This window comes from Equus quagga, chromosome 17 (genome assembly GCF_021613505.1).
Source record: "Equus quagga isolate Etosha38 chromosome 17, UCLA_HA_Equagga_1.0, whole genome shotgun sequence".
Lineage (NCBI taxonomy): Eukaryota > Metazoa > Chordata > Mammalia > Perissodactyla > Equidae > Equus > Equus quagga.
The window spans coordinates 25,636,662-25,655,293 of NC_060283.1; the positions used below are offsets into that span (position 1 = coordinate 25,636,662).

At 49.5% G+C, this 18,632-nt stretch overlaps 1 protein-coding gene across 3 annotated transcripts in view; it reads left to right on the forward strand.

Annotated features, from left to right (window-relative positions):
• PRDM11 (PR/SET domain 11) overlaps positions 1-18,632 on the forward strand; it is an 83,796-nt gene that overhangs the window by 35,715 nt on the left and 29,449 nt on the right. For all 3 annotated transcript variants that reach the window (XM_046644017.1, XM_046644016.1, XM_046644018.1), the window contains exon 5: positions 18,561-18,628. In XM_046644017.1, coding sequence (XP_046499973.1) covers positions 18,561-18,628 — 68 coding nt within the window. The remainder of the gene's footprint in view (positions 1-18,560; positions 18,629-18,632) is intronic.

The window sequence follows — 18,632 nt, forward strand, 5'->3', positions numbered from 1 at the left end:
GTCAAGGGAGTCTGTTAATAAAAGACACGTTAACGTCCTAAAAAGGAGGACTCCCGCCAAAGAAACTGTTGAATATAGAGTAGAGATGAGGCAGGACGGATAAGATTCCACGTTGCCTGAGAAGGTTCAGACAGAGACGTTGGCCGTGGAAAGGAGGTGGGTCAACATTTTTTCTGTCCCTGGAGGGTTATCCTAGAGGTTTGGAGTGGATGGAGGGAGCTGAGTACAGTAGACCAAATAATGACCCCCACAGATGCCCCCACCCTGAGCCCCGAGAGCTGTGAATAGGTCATGTGACAGGGCAAAAGGGACTTCGCAGATGTGGTCAAATGGAGGATTTTGAGATGAAGAAATTGGTTTATCAGGGTGGGCCCGATGTAAGGACGAGCATCTTTATAAGAGCGAGGCAAGAGAGTCAGAGAGAAAAGACTGGAAGATGCTCTTCCGCTGGCCTTGAAGGTAGAGGAAGGAGCCGGGAGCCAAGAAGTGCGGGCAGCCTCTAGAAGCTGGAAAAGGCCAGGAATCGGATCATTCCATAGAGCTTCCAGAAAGAACCCAGCCCAGCTGACGCCTTGATTTTAGGACTTTCGCTCCAGAACTGTAAGACAATAAACGTGTTGCTTTAAGCTGCTGTGTTTGTGGTAAGTTTGTTCCGGCAGCCGTAGGGAGCTAGGGCAGCAGGCTTCCGTGTTTGGGGGGACATCTGAGAAAATGTGCGGAGAGCTGGAGAGAGGTGGCCTGAGACCCAGGAGAACGGAGACGGCCAGTTCAGGTTGGGGTGAGCAGAGATGGACGTGCGCCTGAGATGCCCAGAGGGCGAGGTCCAGACAGTCGCTCGTTGACGTGTGTGGATCTGCAGCCGCGGGGAGATGCCTGGAGGTGGGGAGGATGGCGCGGATGAATATATGCAGGTGAAGCCCTGGTGAGGGATGGGCCGTGGGGTCGGTGCCACAGAGGCTGAGAAGCTGGAGGACAGAGAATCTGCTTGGCTCGGGCAGCACCCGGTTCTTGGTGTCCTTGGCGGGGGCAGTTTCACGGGCAGACGCCACATGGCTGTGGATGGAGGCATGAGTAGGAGGTGAGGAGAGGGAGCCAGCAAGGGTGGCTGGCTTGTTTGAAAAGTCTGGCTGCTCATGGAGCAATTATTATATGCCAGGTGCATACCACATTCTTCCTCTCCACGGTCCTGCAGATGGAGGTTGCTGTTCCTCGGGGTCAGATGAGGAAACACAAGACTGAAGAGGTTGAATCAGCAGCCTGGGTCCCACAGCTGGTACACAGTAGACCGTGGGTGGCTTCGCACAGAGCTCCCTTCCACGATGCCAGGGGGCTTCGGGGAGTCCGTCATGGGAGACGTGGCTAAGGGGGGAGCGGTGGTTATGTGTTCAAACTCAGCCCAACCTCACAGAGACAGAGCTACCCCCAAGCACTAGGCCCTGAGCGGGGAGCTCTGGGGTAACACAATGCATGAGGTTCACTCCCCATTCTTAATGGAGCCTGTTGTCCAGTGACAGCGGCAGGGGCCAAGGCAAATGGATGGGGAGCAGGCTTGTTCCCAACCCAGTGACCTGGAGGCCAGTGCTGCTGGTGACCAGTGCTGCAGAAGCTTTAGGGCAGGCAGAACAGGAATTGATTTTAACTGGGCACGTTGGAGAAGGATTTTGAGGGATGGGTAGAAGTTCCACAGAGGAGGTGACGGCTTCTCAACCTGTGGGAAAGTCTCAGGGGAGAAAATCTGGGGCCGTGCCCAGGGAAAGGCTGTTAGGATCGCTCCTCCCCACATGAGAGCCTAGACCTTGGGACCACCCAACCAGGCAAGCGTGGGGTCTCTGAGGCGGGCGGCTTTCCCAGGTTTGCAGCCTGGTGTGGGTCTGTGGTCCAGAGAAAAGGCAGAATAGGAAGCCCCAGAGTTTGCAGCCTGGCCATAGACCAGCTCCACCAGTCGAGTGGGCGTGGCCCGTGGCTCGGGGTGGGGTGCCATTTCTCCTTCCCAGGGCCTCTGAGCTGTGGCGTGTGGCTGGGTGCAGGCAGGGCATGGCTGGAGGTCATGGGACCATGGGGCTTCCACCTTTGTGATCCAGAGAAGTGAGAGAGACGTTGAAGGCTGGGAGAGAACAGATGCACAAAGTGGCTCAAGAAAGCCGCTCCCGTGTGAGTGTGGGGGTCTGTGCGCTGCGGGTGTGTGTTTGGGCCTCCGCTGGGGACGAGCGGGGCTCAGGAGCCGCTCTGGCCGCCCAGGCAGTGGGTTGGCCGGAGGATGGGAGAGGGGGCAAGTGGGCTGAACCACAGCGCTGATTTTGGACCAGGATCCGGAAGTCCCACATCCTAAATAAACCACAGTCACTTGTCAAATCCTGTCCCAAAGCCATATTTGATGTTGTCCTTTCTTGACCTCTGTCCGCCTTCAAAAGCCCTGGCCCCCATCCAACGAAATCCATTTCCTCCCACAGTTGCTCAGTGTGTGCACTCGACTCCGGCAGAAATGATGGTGATGTTAGTGATAAGAAAGCCATGAGTGTTTATTGAGCACTTACTGTGTGTCTGGGTCTGTGCTCGGCACTTTATAGCAGGATCTCATTTGATCCTAATGATGCGGTGTGGAGTAGATATTATTCTACCCATTCCACAGCTGGGAGAACTGAGGCCTGGACGGGGTGAGTCATTCTGCACAAAGCTAAGCAGCTGCGGAGGAGCTGAGCTGGCGCAGTCTGACTCCAGCACCCACCCTCTCATCCTGCCTCCTAGTCCTCTCTGCCTCCCTTCCTTGTCGAGTCTGTTCCTACCTCCCGGCCCCGGTTGCCTCTGTTCCACTCATCCTTCCTGCCCTGCCCAAGTCCCCCTTCCATCTCCCCTCAACCCGGAGGAAAGCTGGTCCCACTGCGTTCAGTGTGATGCAGCGAGCGGGCCTGACTTTAGATGCACCAAATGGCCGTTTCCACTCTGTGTCTCTGCTTCATCTCCCCCTTGGCAGAGTTTTGCACTTACTTCTGGCTGTTCAGAAAAGAAATACCCCTTCCTCTGCTTTCTCACCTCCTTGGAAGTTATAAACTCTGTAGATCGGTGCCAGGGTTGCCCAGGCTGCCCTCAGACGCTGCGGGCTGGAGACGATGCTGCAGGCAAGACGCGCCTGCGGAGTGTCATGCAGCCGTGTGGTTTGGTGAAGAGGCGGGAGAAAGAGGAGGCCAGCCCAGGGTTTCTGTTTAAGTTTCTCACCTACACCCGGTCTCGTTCCAGAAGGGATTTAGGGCTGCCAAGCAGGATACGTAAAATATAATATGATAGCGTATTAAAACTGGGAGAGAGAGAAGAAAGAAAAATAATGGTGGAGACCCTACATGGAGCCAGGAATGAGGCTACAAATGCATACCACAATGATCTGTGTATGCACTTTTAGCTACAGGGGGTCCAAATCTGGCAGTCACTGGGCAGAGGCCAGTCTGGTCAGCTACCAGCACTTTCTGTGCGTAACGTGAACCGTTCCAGGTAGCTCCTGAGGAGGTCAGCCCTTCTGGGTACTGATCCTGGACAGATTTCCCAGGCTCCCCATAAAGGATGCTGTGGGATGGCATTGCTCCCCTGCTGTCGGGCAACCTCCCCGCCTGCCAGCCTCCTACTATTCTGAGGGAAACAGACGTGAAATGGTATTTCCCTGTTTTCCATTTCGGCTCCCGTCATAAAATGGGGATTTATTTTAAAACGTGAACTTGGACGTGCAGAAGTTGGTGGCATGCCCTCCAGAACAGAGTCTGAGAAACGCTGAGTAACCGGGAGAGATGGAAGTGTGAGCAGACAGCGCAAAGCCATGAGATGTCAGCGGGAGTGGGCGATCTTACCAAGCTTTGGGCGGCTCCGAGAAGGGAAGAATAATGGGCTTGTCCAGGAAGAAAAGAAGGCATATTTGAAACAGATTGGCCGTGTGTGCGCCTGCGCGCGCCAGCAAGTGCTTTCATGCTGGTTTGTTTGTTAATTTCTATTAACTCTTTAGTTTGGGACTTTCAAACTGAATAAGAGTTGTAACAATGGTATGATGAACACCCCCACATCCTGCCTCTAAACTCACCTATTGCTAACATTTTATAACAATTGCCTTATGTATCTCTCTGTATGTATACCTACAGGCACGTGGTGCACACACAGTCTTTTTTTTTTTTTACGCATTCCTTTGTGCTTTTTTTTGAACCGCTTGAGACTTGGTTACAGACATCAGGCCTGATGGGCCTACAGTCTCTATCACACCTGCTCGACTCTGCCATCGCAGGGCGAGAGCAGCCATGGAATGGACATCACGTGAACCAAGGAGCGTGGCCATGTTCCAATAAAACTTTATTTATAAACACTGAAATGTGCATTTCGTATCATGTCAAATGAAATTTGAATTTCCTGTAAATTTGAAAATCGTATAAAGGAAATATGAAAAAAAATTTTTTTCAATCATTAAAAAAATGCAAAATCCATCCCTAGCCCACAGGCTGTATAGAAACAGGTTGGGGGGCTGCATTTGGTGTCCAGGCCGGAGTTCGCCGACCCCGGTCCTGTTAACCACAATATGGTGATGACACTCAGGAAACTTAACCGTGGATGCAATATTGTCTCAACTAAATCCATATGCACATTTTCCCAGTTGCCCCGAGTAATGTCTGTTAGAGATTGTCCCCAGTTCAAGACTCACTCGAGTGTCACTCATTGCATTTAGTTGTCCTGTCTCGTCTCCTTTATTCTAGAGCGTTCCCCTGCATTATTTTTTCTCTTTCATGAGATCAACACTTTGGAAGAGTTCAGGCCAGTTGTTTCCAGAATGTTCTGCAGCTTAGGTTTGTCTGGTTGTTTCCTCACGATAGATTCAGATTATAGATTTTTGGTGCAGCGATCTCGTGTCTTTCTCAGTGACGGTAGCAGGCAGCACGTGCTGGCAGTTTCCCTGGTCTGTTTCCAAATGGTTTTAGCAATTATGGATGATTCTTGCCCATGTCGATTATTAACCAGAATGATTTTTAACCATTCCTTCTACATTTATTATTTGACGTTCTTCTGTAAAAAGAAGTGCTCGAATTTCTCCCCCACCAAATCCCCCATTTAAAAGTGGCTTTTAGTATCAGTGTGGACTCTGAATTCTTTTTTCTTCGATGTGTTCCAGTCCATTCATGTCATTATTTGTTTCGTTTTGATGTTTAAATTGCCCTAGATTTGGCCAGCGGGAGCCCGTTCAGACCGGCTTTTTGTCCTTATTTTAGCACTTTCTTGCTTTCTGGTGCAAAAAGACGTTCCAGCCATCTCTCCTAGGAGGTCAGATTTGTTTTAGTGGGAGCGGTGTTTAGAAGTGAAGATCTGCAGGCACTCGGTGTGCACGTTGCTGCCAGGGGTCCTGGCTCCTAGGCCTGGTCTGGCTTTTGAGAGATGAATTGAAGTGAGTGGTCTGCAGAGTCAGGAACTGAGGGAACGTGAATCGCAGGCAGTGAGCACAGCATGTACAAAGGCCCAGGGGCACATGTGTAGTGTTGGGGGGGGAGGGGGCTGGTATAGCAGAAGCACCAAGTATGCTCAGAAGGAAAAGGGGCAGAGATGCTTTGAAAAGGTCGCTTTTCTTGTGTTCTAAACTGTTACGGATCTTAAAACACTGTTGATTCCATATTAGCTTTTCCAGGAATGAAAATATGTACCTCAACCCTAAGATTCCTCTTAGCATCAGAAGCATTAAATGGCCTTGGCTTGTATCCCTGTTTTATAAATGCTGGTAGTTTGGTTATTGAGTCATAAACCAAAACAAAGATTTCCTCCTGAAAATATAATATGCTGGGGAACCAGTTTTGGCTGGAACTGAGTCTGTAATTCTGAAAATCTATTATATTGGAGCAAAAGTAGAGCGTGGAGAGCTATTCTGAACTGGTCCAGTATTTTCTATGTGAACCAGCTCCTAATTTGACCTTCAGCCTTCCTTGTGGCCTCAGCTGCAGTCGCGTTTCTCACTGTATCATACTCAGGTGACGTTTTTTTTATATATAGCTATAGTCACCATGCTGTATATTACATACCCAGGGCTTATTTATTTTATTTTGGCCACTTTCACCCATTTTCCCACTTCCTATCCCCCACCTCTGGCAACCGCCAGTCTGTTCTCCGTATTTATGAGTTGGTTCTTTTTTTTTCGGGTTCCACATATAAGTGCGATCATATAGTATTTATCTTTGACTTATTTGACTCAGCATAATGCCCTCGAGGTCCATCCAGGCTGTTGCAAATGGCAGGATTTCCTTCATTTTTATGGCTGAATAATATTCCTTTGTGTGTATACACCACATTTTCGTCATCCATTCATCCATTGATGGACCCGTAGGTTGTTTCCGTGTCTTGGCTGTTGTGAATAACGCTGCAGTGAGTGTGGGGGTGTGGCTATCTTTTCAAGTTAAGGGTCTTTGTTTCCTGCTGATAAAAACCCAGAAGTGGAACAGCTGGATCATACGATGGTTCTCTCTTTAATTTTTTGAGGACCCTCCATGCTGTTTTCCATAGTTTACGTCCCCAAAGCAGTACTTAAGGTTCTCCTTTCTGCACACCCCGGCCAGCATGTCTCTCTCATCTTTTTGATAGTAGCGCTCCTAACAGGTGTAATGGGATATCTTCCTGTGGGCTTGATTTGCCTTGCCCTGATGATAAGTGATGTTGAGACCTTTTCATATTCCTGTGGGCCAGGTCATCACTTTTAATGTTCCCGGAGTCCCAATCTTACATTACTTTATTCTGCTGTAAATTAAAAAGCTATAAAGCTCGATAGACACAACATTTCTGATGGCTTTTAAACAACCATAAAACCAAGACAGACTTACAAATATAAAATATTGAGCAGAACTACAGAATCCAACATAATTCAAATAATGAAATGAGTGTGCTGTGTTAGATGATGCTTTCCTGAAACTAAGCTGCTGTATTTGGGGAACGTGGTAGTGACTTCTAAGACACAGATCTTTGGCAGTGGCACGCCTGTGCTTTAGTGTCATGCGATCTTTATTTGTTTGTCTCTGTTTGAAACACTGGGAAATCTTTGGTTAGTGCAAATGCCATGATGTTTCTCAGTCTTTTTTTTGCCAGAATGCATCATCATGGATTAAGTTTGCCTCTGTTCTTTTTCATTGGCTCATGGCAAATACTAACAACTGGTGTTGTATCGTTAGCTGTTTCTGTGTAGCAAGCTGCCTCCACATTCAGTCACCTGGAACAGGGGTGGACAGACTTCTTGCGTAAAGAGCCAGGTAGGAAATATCTGACTTCATGGACCATACAGTGTCACAGCTACTCAATTCTGCCTCTGACGTGCCAGAGCAGCCCTAGAGTATTCTAGTAAAAGTTGTTTTATGCACACTGACATTCGAATTCTGTGTCATTTTCACATGATGAAATCTTCTTCGTTTGATTTGTTTTGAACTACTGAAAAATGTACAGGGGGCTGGCTCGGTGGCACAGCAGTTAAGTTCACGCTCTCCGCTTCGGCAGCCCGGGGTTCGCTGGTTTGGATCCCGGGTGTGGACCTATGTATTGCTTATCAAGCCATGCTGTGGCAGCTGTCCCACATATAAAATAGAGGAAGATGGGCACAGATGTTAACTCAGGGCCAATCTTCTTCAGCAAAAAAAAAAAAAAAAAAAAGGAGGAGGATTGGCAGGGGATGTTAGCTGAGAGCTAATTTTCCTCAAAAAAAAATACAAATCATTTTTAGCTGGTGGGCCGTACCAAAGCAGGTGGTGAATTGGATTTAGCCTGCAGCCCTGAGTTTGCTGACTGCTGGCATAGAGCAACAATCACTTATTCTCGCTCATGTATCTGCTGGTGGACTGCAGTTCAGCTGATGTAACTGGGCTTGGCTGGCTTGCTTTGTTTCAAGCTGTGGGGTGAGCTGGGCTCCCCCTTGTGAGCCAGGTCTGCTCCATGTGCATGCGTTCTGGGCCCAGACTGAAGGAGCAGGGGCCCTTGGGGAACTCTTCTCATGGTGAAGGCAGAGACCTCAGAGGCAAGCCCACCCTCCCAAGCACATTTCAAGCCTGTGTTGCATCCTGGGTGTTAACATCCCATTGGGCCAAACAAGTCATGTGGCTGAACCCCAGGTCAAGGAGGGAGGAGGTACAGCCACGGTGACACAGTGCCCAGTGCCGAGCGCACCGGCCCAGGATGATGGGGACGGCGAGGACTGGCGTCCACCATGGGTGCCAACTCAGTCCTCTCGTGGGGCCTGAAATCTCATGATGCTGCCCGTATATTGAGTTTTTCAATGAAAACATTGAATTAAAAATCCTGAGAGAGAACTTTCGGATCTTGAGAAAATACCCACAGAGCCTAGTTTGAGAAACGCTAATTTCTAATAAACTTCTTGGTTTTAATAGTCAGAGATTTGGGGTTCCTGGGGTTTGAAGATTCCTCCAGGAGAGATCTTGTCTGATCGACACCCCCGTTGCCCAGTTCAGCATCCCGTAAGCCACAGTGGGTGCTCAGCAAGTGCTGGTGACGGTTGGTGGGCAACAATAACAGTAATAATAATAGCCTCGACAATAGCTGCCATTTATTGGGCACTAAAGGCTTTGTGTGTCTTGACCCTTTGGGTCCTCACAACCACACTGTGGGACAGGTGTTGTCATCCCCTTTTACAGATGGGGACACTGAGGCTTAAAGGGGCGGGTTACTTGTCCAAGGCTGCACAGCTAATCATGGGGCCTGGACTTCAACCCACAATCCGGGCTCCTAATCTCTAAGCCCCCCGTGTGAGTATCTGGCCGTCCGCGTGGCGTCCGCTTGGTCTTCCCCGCTCACACGGAGACCTTGCTTCTTCCCGGAACACTTTCCAGCATGAGCTATAAGCTTGTCTCCTTTTCCGTGTCTCATTGCTGTTGATGACTATTTGGCAGATTTTATTTTTTTAACAGCTTGATTGACATGTAGGTCACATAGCATACAATTCACCCGTTTAAAGTGTAGAATTCAATGCTCTTTAGTAGACTCGCAGATACGCGCCACCATCACCACAGACGATTTTAGATCATTTTCATCACCTCGGGAAGAAACTGTGTCCTTGAGCTGTCACCCCACCCCTTCCCCCCTCCTCTCCCCATCCCCCCCAGGCAACTACTAGTCAACTTTGTATCTCTGCAGTTTCCTCTTCTGGATCTTGATCGGAACGAGATCAAGTGGTGTGCGGTCTTCTGGGACTGGCTTCTTCCACATAGCTTCGTGGTTTCAAGGTGCATCCTTGTCGTGGCGTGTGTCCGTTGTCGCATTGTTTCTTTTATGGCTGAATAATATTCCACTGTAGGATGTACCACATTTTGTTGATGGATTCATCTGCTGATAGATACTTGGGTTGTTTCCACTCTTTGGCTGTCGCGAATGATGCTGCTATAAACATTTGGGTACAAGTTTCTGTGTGGACGTCTGTTTTCCCTTCTCTGGGGTATCTACCTAGGAATGGAGTTGCTGGGTCTCAAGGTAACTGTGTTTCATCATTTGAGGAACTGCCCAACTGTTTGCCGGACCAGCTAAACCATTTTACATTCCCACCAACAGTCCGTGAGCTTTCTGATTTCTCACATCCTCGCCCACACTCGTTATCTGACTTTCTGATTCTAGCCATCCTCGTGGCATCTCACTGTGGAGCGTTAGGTTTTTTCTCTGCATTTTCCCTGACTATCTCTTGTTCATTTCACTGCTTGAGGGGGAAGAGCTGCCCATGATGGATGTGTAGGTTGTTTACTGAACAACTCCGTGGAGGGCTTTTTCACATCAGCCCTGCCAGCTGCTTCCCTCTGCCATGTTCACCTGGAAGACCCTTCAGATCTGCAGCATGATACTGAAGATTTGTTTCTTTATAATTTCTCTCCAGCCACAGGTCCATCTGAATTTGCCTTTTTGCTGCCTCCCAGGTGGGCAGATTCTCTTGGCTCTCTCTCTCTCTTGCCCCAAGGTCTTTCATCTCAGACATAACGAAGGATTCAGGCCAGTGTGCTGATGGCCGCTCCTCAGGTTCTTGCTGCAGGGCCCCTTCCACCGGCTTCGCCGGCAGCCCGGTTCATCGCTCGGAAGAGTGAGGCCGAGTGTGTTCGGAGGCAGTGAAGGGTGGCTGGTCCTCAGTCTGGTCCCAGAGCCGAGCGCCTTTAACAGGCGGAGCAGGGGGTCTTCAGAAGGAAAGAGCTGTCCAAGCCCCATTTACCAGGTCTCCAGGGCTTTTCTGAAATTCGATAGAAGATAATTTTAGACCAATATAATGAAGAACTAGTTGCATTATCAGTTACATGGAGGAGGATGCTAGGGATGGGTTAGATCATGGTTTGGGGGCATTTTTGAGCCACCTAAGAAGTTATACTTATAGAGCAATATTCACAAATTGCTGTGCATATTTTAAGGGACCCCGCGTCCCCTTGCTGACGGACGTCCGTCCATGGACACCAGGCTGGGAACCCCGGGCCTGAATAATCTCAGAGGTTCCCTGCCAGCTTAAGGGTTCTTCACTCTATGTTTCTGGGCGTAGCAGAGGCCAGAGTTCAAGTTCAAGTTCAGCCAGGCTCTGTCTCTCTCTTTGCAAGTGGCTGGAGAAGAGAGGTTCCGGGCGGAGCATCTGAGACGTGCGAAAGCACCTCCTCAACTGGGAACAGCATCACAGATCCTTTTTGGGACCGCTTTGCCCTGAGGGGAGGCGCAGGGCTGAAATGCTTCATGGACTCGCCGGGTTCCTGCAAAGTTACCGGCAGGTTAGATTTTTGAAAACGCGGCCTCTGCAGCCTGGGGTTACGACCTGTCTGGAGGAGCCCCCCAGCAAATCTTCCATCACCACGGCCGACCTGCCGCAAAGCGGAACGTTCCACCCTGTTAACACGCTGATCCTCAGAGCAACTTCGCTCAGAGCAGGAGCAAAGCTGGAGGCTTGGAGAGGCTCCAGGACACTCCTGGTCAGCTCTGATGAGGTCATTAGGGGGAGCCTGGGGGTCCACCTGTCACTGCCGAGTGCTTAGGAGCAGGGGCCGTGCCAACAAGACCCAAGTGCGAACTCTGGCTTCCCCACGCATTTCCTCTGTGGCCTCTGGCAGGTAACCTAACAGCCTGAGCCTCAGTTTCCCCATCTATAAAATGGGCATGACAATAGTCGGTACTTCGTAGACTTGTGAGAGTTTCTGGGACCGTGTATCGGGGTCCTCGGCACAGGGAACTCGCTCCACGAATGGCAGCTGTTGATGCTTTATTGTTGACACCTTTATTAATTATTACCACGGTCGGAAACAGCCTTCTGATCCACATGGACCGTGCTCCACCCTGGGGGCCAAAACTCATGCTTTTATATTATTTCCTAAGGATCTGGCAGCATAGAAGCATGTATCTTAGTTTTAGACAGACGTTCAGAGTCATTTAGGACAGGCTGCCGCTCAGCGGGGAATCCTTTCTTCAGCCTCCCTGACAGCGCGGCGTCCAGCTCCTGCTTAAATACTCCCAGTAACAAGCAGCTCACCACCGCACGGGGCCAAGCGTCCTGCTGTAGGGCTCTTCTGCACGCATTTTCCTGGTGCCGAGTTCCGGGCTGTGGCCCTCTGAGTGCACGCTGGTCCTACTCCTGCGACCCCGTGTGGCGGTCCTTCCCGTGTCTGATGACGGCCTTGCGTTCTCCGGCCTCTGCTTCCCCAGCTTAAGGGAGCTCCTTGCCACGCTGGTCGCCCTTCTCTGGTTAGGTCCAGGTTATCAGAGTCCTTTTCGGGTCACAGGGTTCAGAGCTAGGGCTGGTCCCGGAAGTGCCAGGTTCAGGGGGGCCAAGGACTTGACCTCAAGAGATGGGGCAAGGGAGACCAGCTTTCTGTGGTCTTGATTCCGAGCATCTGACAGTTCCTGGACCGTCTCACTCCCAGGACTGGAGGCCGTACCCCACTCTCTGCTTAGGGTCGTCTGGGCTCATCCGTGACGTCGGCGTGGTCTGCATGCCCTGTGTGGTCCTGCCTGTCCTGCTCCCTCCACCTGGCCTCCCCTTGCCCTCCTCTTCTCTAAGACCTCAGCTTAGATTCCGCATCCCCCAAGGAGGTCCATGACTGACTTTCAGGTACAGGCTCCGGCTCTGAGTCCAGCATAGCACAGAATTCCCCACCACGGTCCTGACCACAGGCTGTCCCGGTGGCCTCTCTTCTGTCTCCCCCGGACTGTGAGATTTGTGAGAGCAAAGACATTGTCTACCCAGGTCACCAGTTTATCCCCAGAGCCTGTCCCTGTAGCCGCTCCCCCGGTGACATTTCTTGAATGAATGCTTGATTTAAGAAAATCCTGATTGGGAGGAAAGATAAGCCAGGAAACCTCCTTCAGCTGACCTCCGGATCTGGACCCAGCGGCAGAGGTCTTCGGCGGCTCCCTGTCCCTCCGGCTTCCTTCCAGGCCTCTCTGCCCAGTTGAATCATTACAACCACTCAGCGTTGACCCGCAGACCTCCCACCGCCCAGATGAGTCATAACTAACATTTGGCCCCTTCATTAACATTCACAAGCATGATCACAGTGCCGATAGCGACCGTTGACGAGGGCCCTCCTCATCGGTCATCATGGCAGTGCTCAAGGTTGGTTTTTACCCCATTTCACAGATGAGGAAACTGAGGCATGGCCAGTAAAGCCACCTGCCCAGGGCCACTCATTTGTAAGTGATGCAGCTGAGATACTAATGCTAGCCGATTCCTCTGGCTCGGTCGTCGCTCTTCCTACCCGCTCCCCCGTCCCTGCTGCTCCTGCTACTGGCCCCGGGGGCTATTGATGCTGCTCTCTTCCCCCAGGAGGGAGAGGAGCAATCAAAAGATGCTCGTGTCGGGGGATGAGCTCTATGATAAAGTACATGGGGTTCCAGGGGCGGCTGAAGATGGGGCATCTCTGGGGATGCTGTCGGGGTCGGGGGGCCGGGCTGTGTGTTTTCTCCTTTTGTCTGTCTGAGAGGTTTGAACAGCAAAGGCAGCCTAGTCTCCTAAGTAGACGAATGAAGGAGGAGCTTCATTGCCTTCTCTCTTCCCTCGCCTCTAGAGGGAACCAGAGCTGAGAGTGAATGGAGCTCTCAGACTCCACACGCGTGTAAAGATGCGCACGGCGGTGTGCCGCGTGCGCCGATTTCCACGGAGTAGGTGCCCCCGAGCCCCGGGGCTGATTTCAAGCTGCCGGCATGACGTCACGGAGCGAGGAGGTGGGCGTGATGGGCAGGAACAACCATTATGTTTCTGCTGTACAGACACACAAGATGCCAGCATCCTCAAGAACGTAGATAACAGTAAAGTGTAGTAAGATGATCCGGAAGCAGTAAGCTTTGAATATCCATTACCTTTTGAAAAAATATAACTTATGGAATTGTAAGTTTATATAGTTTAACTTTTAATAACGGCTGTGTTTAACTGGTTCATGAAATTCCGGAAAATTTAACACTCAGCTCTCCTGGGCCAGTATGAGCCAGCTCCAGCACACCACTCATTTCCTTTTTACTAAATATTAACACTGTATAAATTTTTCTTGTTAGCTCCCTTTTTACTTAAGACATTCTTCCTTTAATCATTCATTCATTCAACCACCAATATTCTACCCAGTGCCATGTGCTGTGTCAGGGACCGGGGCCAGGGGCCGGCCCCGTGGCTGAGTGGTTAAGCTCATGTGCTCTGCTTCAGCGGCCCAGGGTTTCACCGGTTTGGATCCTGGGCACGGACATGGCACTGCTCATCAGGCCACGCTGAGGTGGCGTCCCACATGCCACAACCAGAGGCCCTCGCAACTAGAATATACGACTATGTAGTGGGGGGCTTTGGGGAGAAGAAGAAGAAGGAAAAAAAAGAGAAGATTGGCAACAGATGTTAGCTCAGGTACCAATCTTTTGGAAAAAAAGGAACCGGGGCCAGGCCACCATCGTGAATGGGCTAGCCTTGTGCTTTGCCCTCATTAGCTTAAGGTCTAGTGAGAGAGACAGTCACTTACCAAATCAACAAATAGATAAGCACCATCAACAACCAAAATGCAGCCCTTAATTAGGTCTCTAAAAGATGTAACGGGATGACGTCATAGGGTAATGCTGACGGGGGGCAGGCGTGTGGAGGTCAGGGTGATGGTGGGGGAGAAGCCACTTTAGGTTCAGGTCAGGAAAGGCTTCCTCTGAGGTGGTGATGGAAACGAGACCCAAGAGATGAGAAGGGACCAGCCATATAAAACTTAATGGGAAAAAAGTGCAAAACCCTGTGTTCGCTTGGGTACCATTTCTGAAACTTTACATGTGCGCGTTGTTTATCCAGCCGTCCTTTACAGTAAAAGCGAGAAGGCCCCCTACCGCCTCGGGATGGTGGGTACCCGGGAGGAGCGGAGAATGAGTCGGAGGCAGGCTGGTCTTCAACTACATCTGGGCATTTTCTTGGAGCCGGAGGAGAGAGAGGTCTGGGACAAATATGGCTGGTGGGAATTTTTGTTGGCTCCAGTTGATAGGTGTGGGGTTGTCAGCTGTATTATTCTTTATAATTTCTGGATGCTTGAAATATTTCCTGATTATTGTTTTTTTGAGAGTGAGGAAAAGAGGTTGTAGGCAGCAGACCCACCCAGGGTGAAGGGCCGTCTCAGATCATCGTGGCTGCAGAAAAGTGAAGGAGGAGACCGAGGCCCCCGAGAAGCGGGGAGGCACCAGGTCATGCGGGGACCAGGCGGGGACCAGGTCCTACGGCCTTGAGGGCCTGCGCACGAGGGCGAATGTTCTCATAAGTGCGGTGGGTCCACTCTTCAGCAGGAGAGTGACGACATGAGATCTGACTTATGCTGATGAAGGCGTCCTCTGGCTGCACGGGGAGAATGAGGAGAGTTGGGAATGGCCTCAGGGAGGCTAGTTAGCATCTCTTGTGCCGCGAAGAGAGCTGAGGGTGAAGCAGGAAGCGGGGGAGAGACAGGTTCAAACCTCACTGGAGGACCATCCCAGGGATTGGAAATGGGCGCTGAGAGGGCGAAGAATGGAGGATGGCTTTTCGCCTTTTCAACAGCTTTGTGGAGCTATAGTTCACACGCCGTACACTTCACTCGTTTCTAGTGCACAATTCACTAGTTTTGGGTAAAGAATGACTTTTTTTTTTAACCTGAGTGGATGGTGTATCAAATACTGTGATGGGATAAATGGAGGAACGGGCTCGGGGGCGGGGCCTGAGGTAGGTTTGAGCTGCTCCTGAGACGTCGGGGGGTGGCGCGGGAGTCAGGGGGCAGTTAGGTATTGACGTCTGGGGCTGGAGGTGAAAGTTTGGGAGGGATAAATAAATCGAGAGTGTGGGAGTGGATGTGACTCTCCACAGAGTACCGGCCAAGAAGGTGTGTGTGGAGAGGAAAGGAAAGGAGAGGGAGAGAAGGAAGGAGGGAGGAAGGAGAGAAAGAGGAGGTGGTCACAGAGCTGAAAGCGAAGGCCCACGGCTCTGTCTAGAGCAGGCAGAGGTGACGGTCAGTTGCAGCTGCTGAGGGCAATACGAAGTCAAAGTGTCCCACGTGAGGTGGAGAGTGAAGCCACGTGGACTGCTCGAAATGAGAAAAAGCAGAGAGAAAAAGAGACAGACAGAGAGACGCCCACTCAAGATAAGCCCCACACGAAATCTCCGAGACTAATGAAGAAAATTAAGGTTACAAAGACAGCTTCCAAAAATCAATGACAAATGAATTCACTCTAATTAGAATAAAAATTGTAGTGTATTCTGAAAATGAATTTAAAATAACTGTTTAGGGTCTGTATCAGGAGTAGTTTTGACTGTGAGTAATGGAGATTCGAAATAACAGTAGCTCAAGCAACACAGGAGTTTAGTTTTCTTTTATGAACACATTCTAGGCCTGGTGAGTTGCCTCTGCTCCACAAAGTCCCCAGGAAACCAAGCGTGATCCAGCTTGTCACTTCACCATCTCAATGCTTGGATTATCCTCATAGTCCAAGTTGGTAGCTAGTGCTCCAGCCATCACATCTGCATTCCAGGCAGCAGGATGGTGGAAGGGTATGTATCTGCTGTCTTTTGAAGAAGTTTTCAGGAAGCTGACACATGACACTTCCACCTACATCCTATTGGCCAGAACTTAGCCAGAGGAGAAGCCAAGACATGTATTCTGTTACTACAGGTAGCCAGGTGCCCAGTTATAATCTGGGGTTCTGTTACTGTGAATGAAGGGGATAATAGATAATGAGGGCTAATTAGCAGTCTCAGCCTTAGGATCCTCACAGAAATAAAGGAAGGATAACATCCATTAAAAAAAAGCAAGACAGTGAGTTTTGTTTGTTTGTGTGAATTTAAAACCTTTGCTCTTAGAAAGACGCCATTAAGAGAAGGATTAAATAAGTTACAGACTAGGAGAAAATATTTGCAAATGATATGTCTGATAAGGGACTTGTATCACTTTATATATATATGTTATTCTGAGGAAGATTGGCCCTGAGCTAACATCTGCACCAATCTTCCTCTATTTTGTTTGCGGGTCCCCACCACAGCACAGCTGCCGATGAGTGGAGTAGGTCTGTGCCTGGGAATGGAACCCAGACCGCTGGAGCAGAGCATGCTGAACTTAACCACTAGGCCACAGGGCTGGCCCCTCCAATTTATATTTTTTAAAAACTCTCAAAACCCAACAATAAGGCAAAAACCCAACTTAAAAAAATGGGCAAAAAATTTGAACAGACGCTTCACCAAAGAAGATATGCAGCTAACAAATAAGTGCATAAAAAAGATGCTCAGTATCATTAGTCATCAGAGAAATGCAAATTAAAACCACAGTGAGACACTGCTTCATACCTATTGGGATGGCGAAAATAAAAGACTGTCCATACCAAGTATTGGCAAGGATGTGGACCAACTGGTGGGTCCAGACACTGCTGGTGGGCATGTGAAATGGTGCAACTGCTTTGACAAACAGTTGAGCTGTTTCTTGAGAATCGAGCCTATACTTTGGTCACATGCTGTGACCCAGCCATTCGACTACTAGGTATTTCCCAAGGGAAATTAAAGCGTGTGTGTCTATACAAAGACTTGTAAGGGAATTTTCTCTGCGGCTGTATTTGTAGCCAAAAACTAGACACAATCAGATGTCCCTCAATAAATAGATAGAAAACCAAATCGTGGCACACCCAAACAATGAAATACTACTCACTGATACAAAGCAGTGAACTCTGATGCCCACGGCGATGTGGACAAATCTCACAATGATTGTGCTAAGTGAAAGAAACCAGACACGGCTTCCATTTGATTCCATTTATATAAAATTATAGAAAATGAAAAGTAATTTATAGTGACAGAAAGTAGCTCACTGGTTGCCTGTGGTTGGGGACAGGAGGCACAGAGAGAGGAAGGAAGCAGAGATAACGGGGGCACGAAGAAGCTCTTGGGGGTGATGGATGCATTTGTTATCTTGATTGTGAGGATGAGTGTACCCATTTGTCAGAATTTATCAAATGGTACATTATATGTCAGTTATACTTCAATAAAACTGTTAGAAAAGGAAAAAGAAGGACCATGTCATGAAACAAAAACAGGGAGGATGATGGAAAAAAAAAAAAGATGGATATGAAAAAGAACGAATTAAAAATTTTGGGAATGAAAAAGATTCATTGCATTAAAAGTACTCGTTAAAAAAGGAAGGAAAAAAAGAAAGGAAGAACTTCAATGGATGGATAAATTCTGGACTGGACACAGTCAAAGAGAGAATTAGTGAATTGGAAGAGAGTTTTGAGGAATTTTCCCAGAGCATTGCCCAAAAAGATAAAGAGAAAAATAGGGAAGGATAGTTACAGGACGTGGGGAATAGAGTGGGCTATTCTCATATATGTTTAATAGAAATTCTACAAGAAGAAGCTGGAGAAGATGCCTGAGAAGCCATACTCAATAGCATAAAAGCTGAGAATTTTCCAGAATTGAAAAAGAAATGGAAGTGCTCATCAAGTCATGAGGAGAACTTTTCAAAAGGAAATCGCCACCTCACAACCACATAGAGAAACTGCAGAAAAATCAGGAATCAAGGGCAAGCCTGCAAATTTACCATAGGGAGATTATTATCCACACATGAACAACGTTAGAGTAGCACGAGGTTGCTTAAGCCCCTATGCAACCTTTTTGGAAATCTTCAAAGTGCTCGAAGAAAATAAAGCTTCATCTGCTTGGAAGCCCACACCCAGCTGAATTCTGATTCAAGAGAGGTGATGAAATAAAGACAGTGTTACAGAAGACAGAAGGACCAGCCCAAACCCCGAGGCTCTGGAACGTTCAGAGACTGGGGAGACGGGGAGGCCTATCCATCACACGTGCCGGCTGGTCTCCACAGAGACAGTGAGAGAGGCGGGCGGACGCCACCACGGGAGGCTGGAGGACATGCTGCTCCTCGGCCGCGTGCTGTTGTTCCCTCCAGACAGAGCCGGGAGGTGCGATTCCTGGCCCGGCCCGGGTGTCAGTCCCGCTGCGGTGGGGGCATCGTGGCTGGGGGGCATAGGGCAGGTTCTGTGCGGTCGCAGATGGGGCCAGGCCCGGGGCCCTGGTTTGGGGAGGAGCCCGAGGACACGAGCCCCCTCTCGGATGGCCCGTTCTAGACTGTCTCTCTGTCTTCCAGATTGTGGACAAGAACAACCGCTACAAGTCCATAGACGGGTCCGACGAGACTAAAGCCAATTGGATGAGGTGA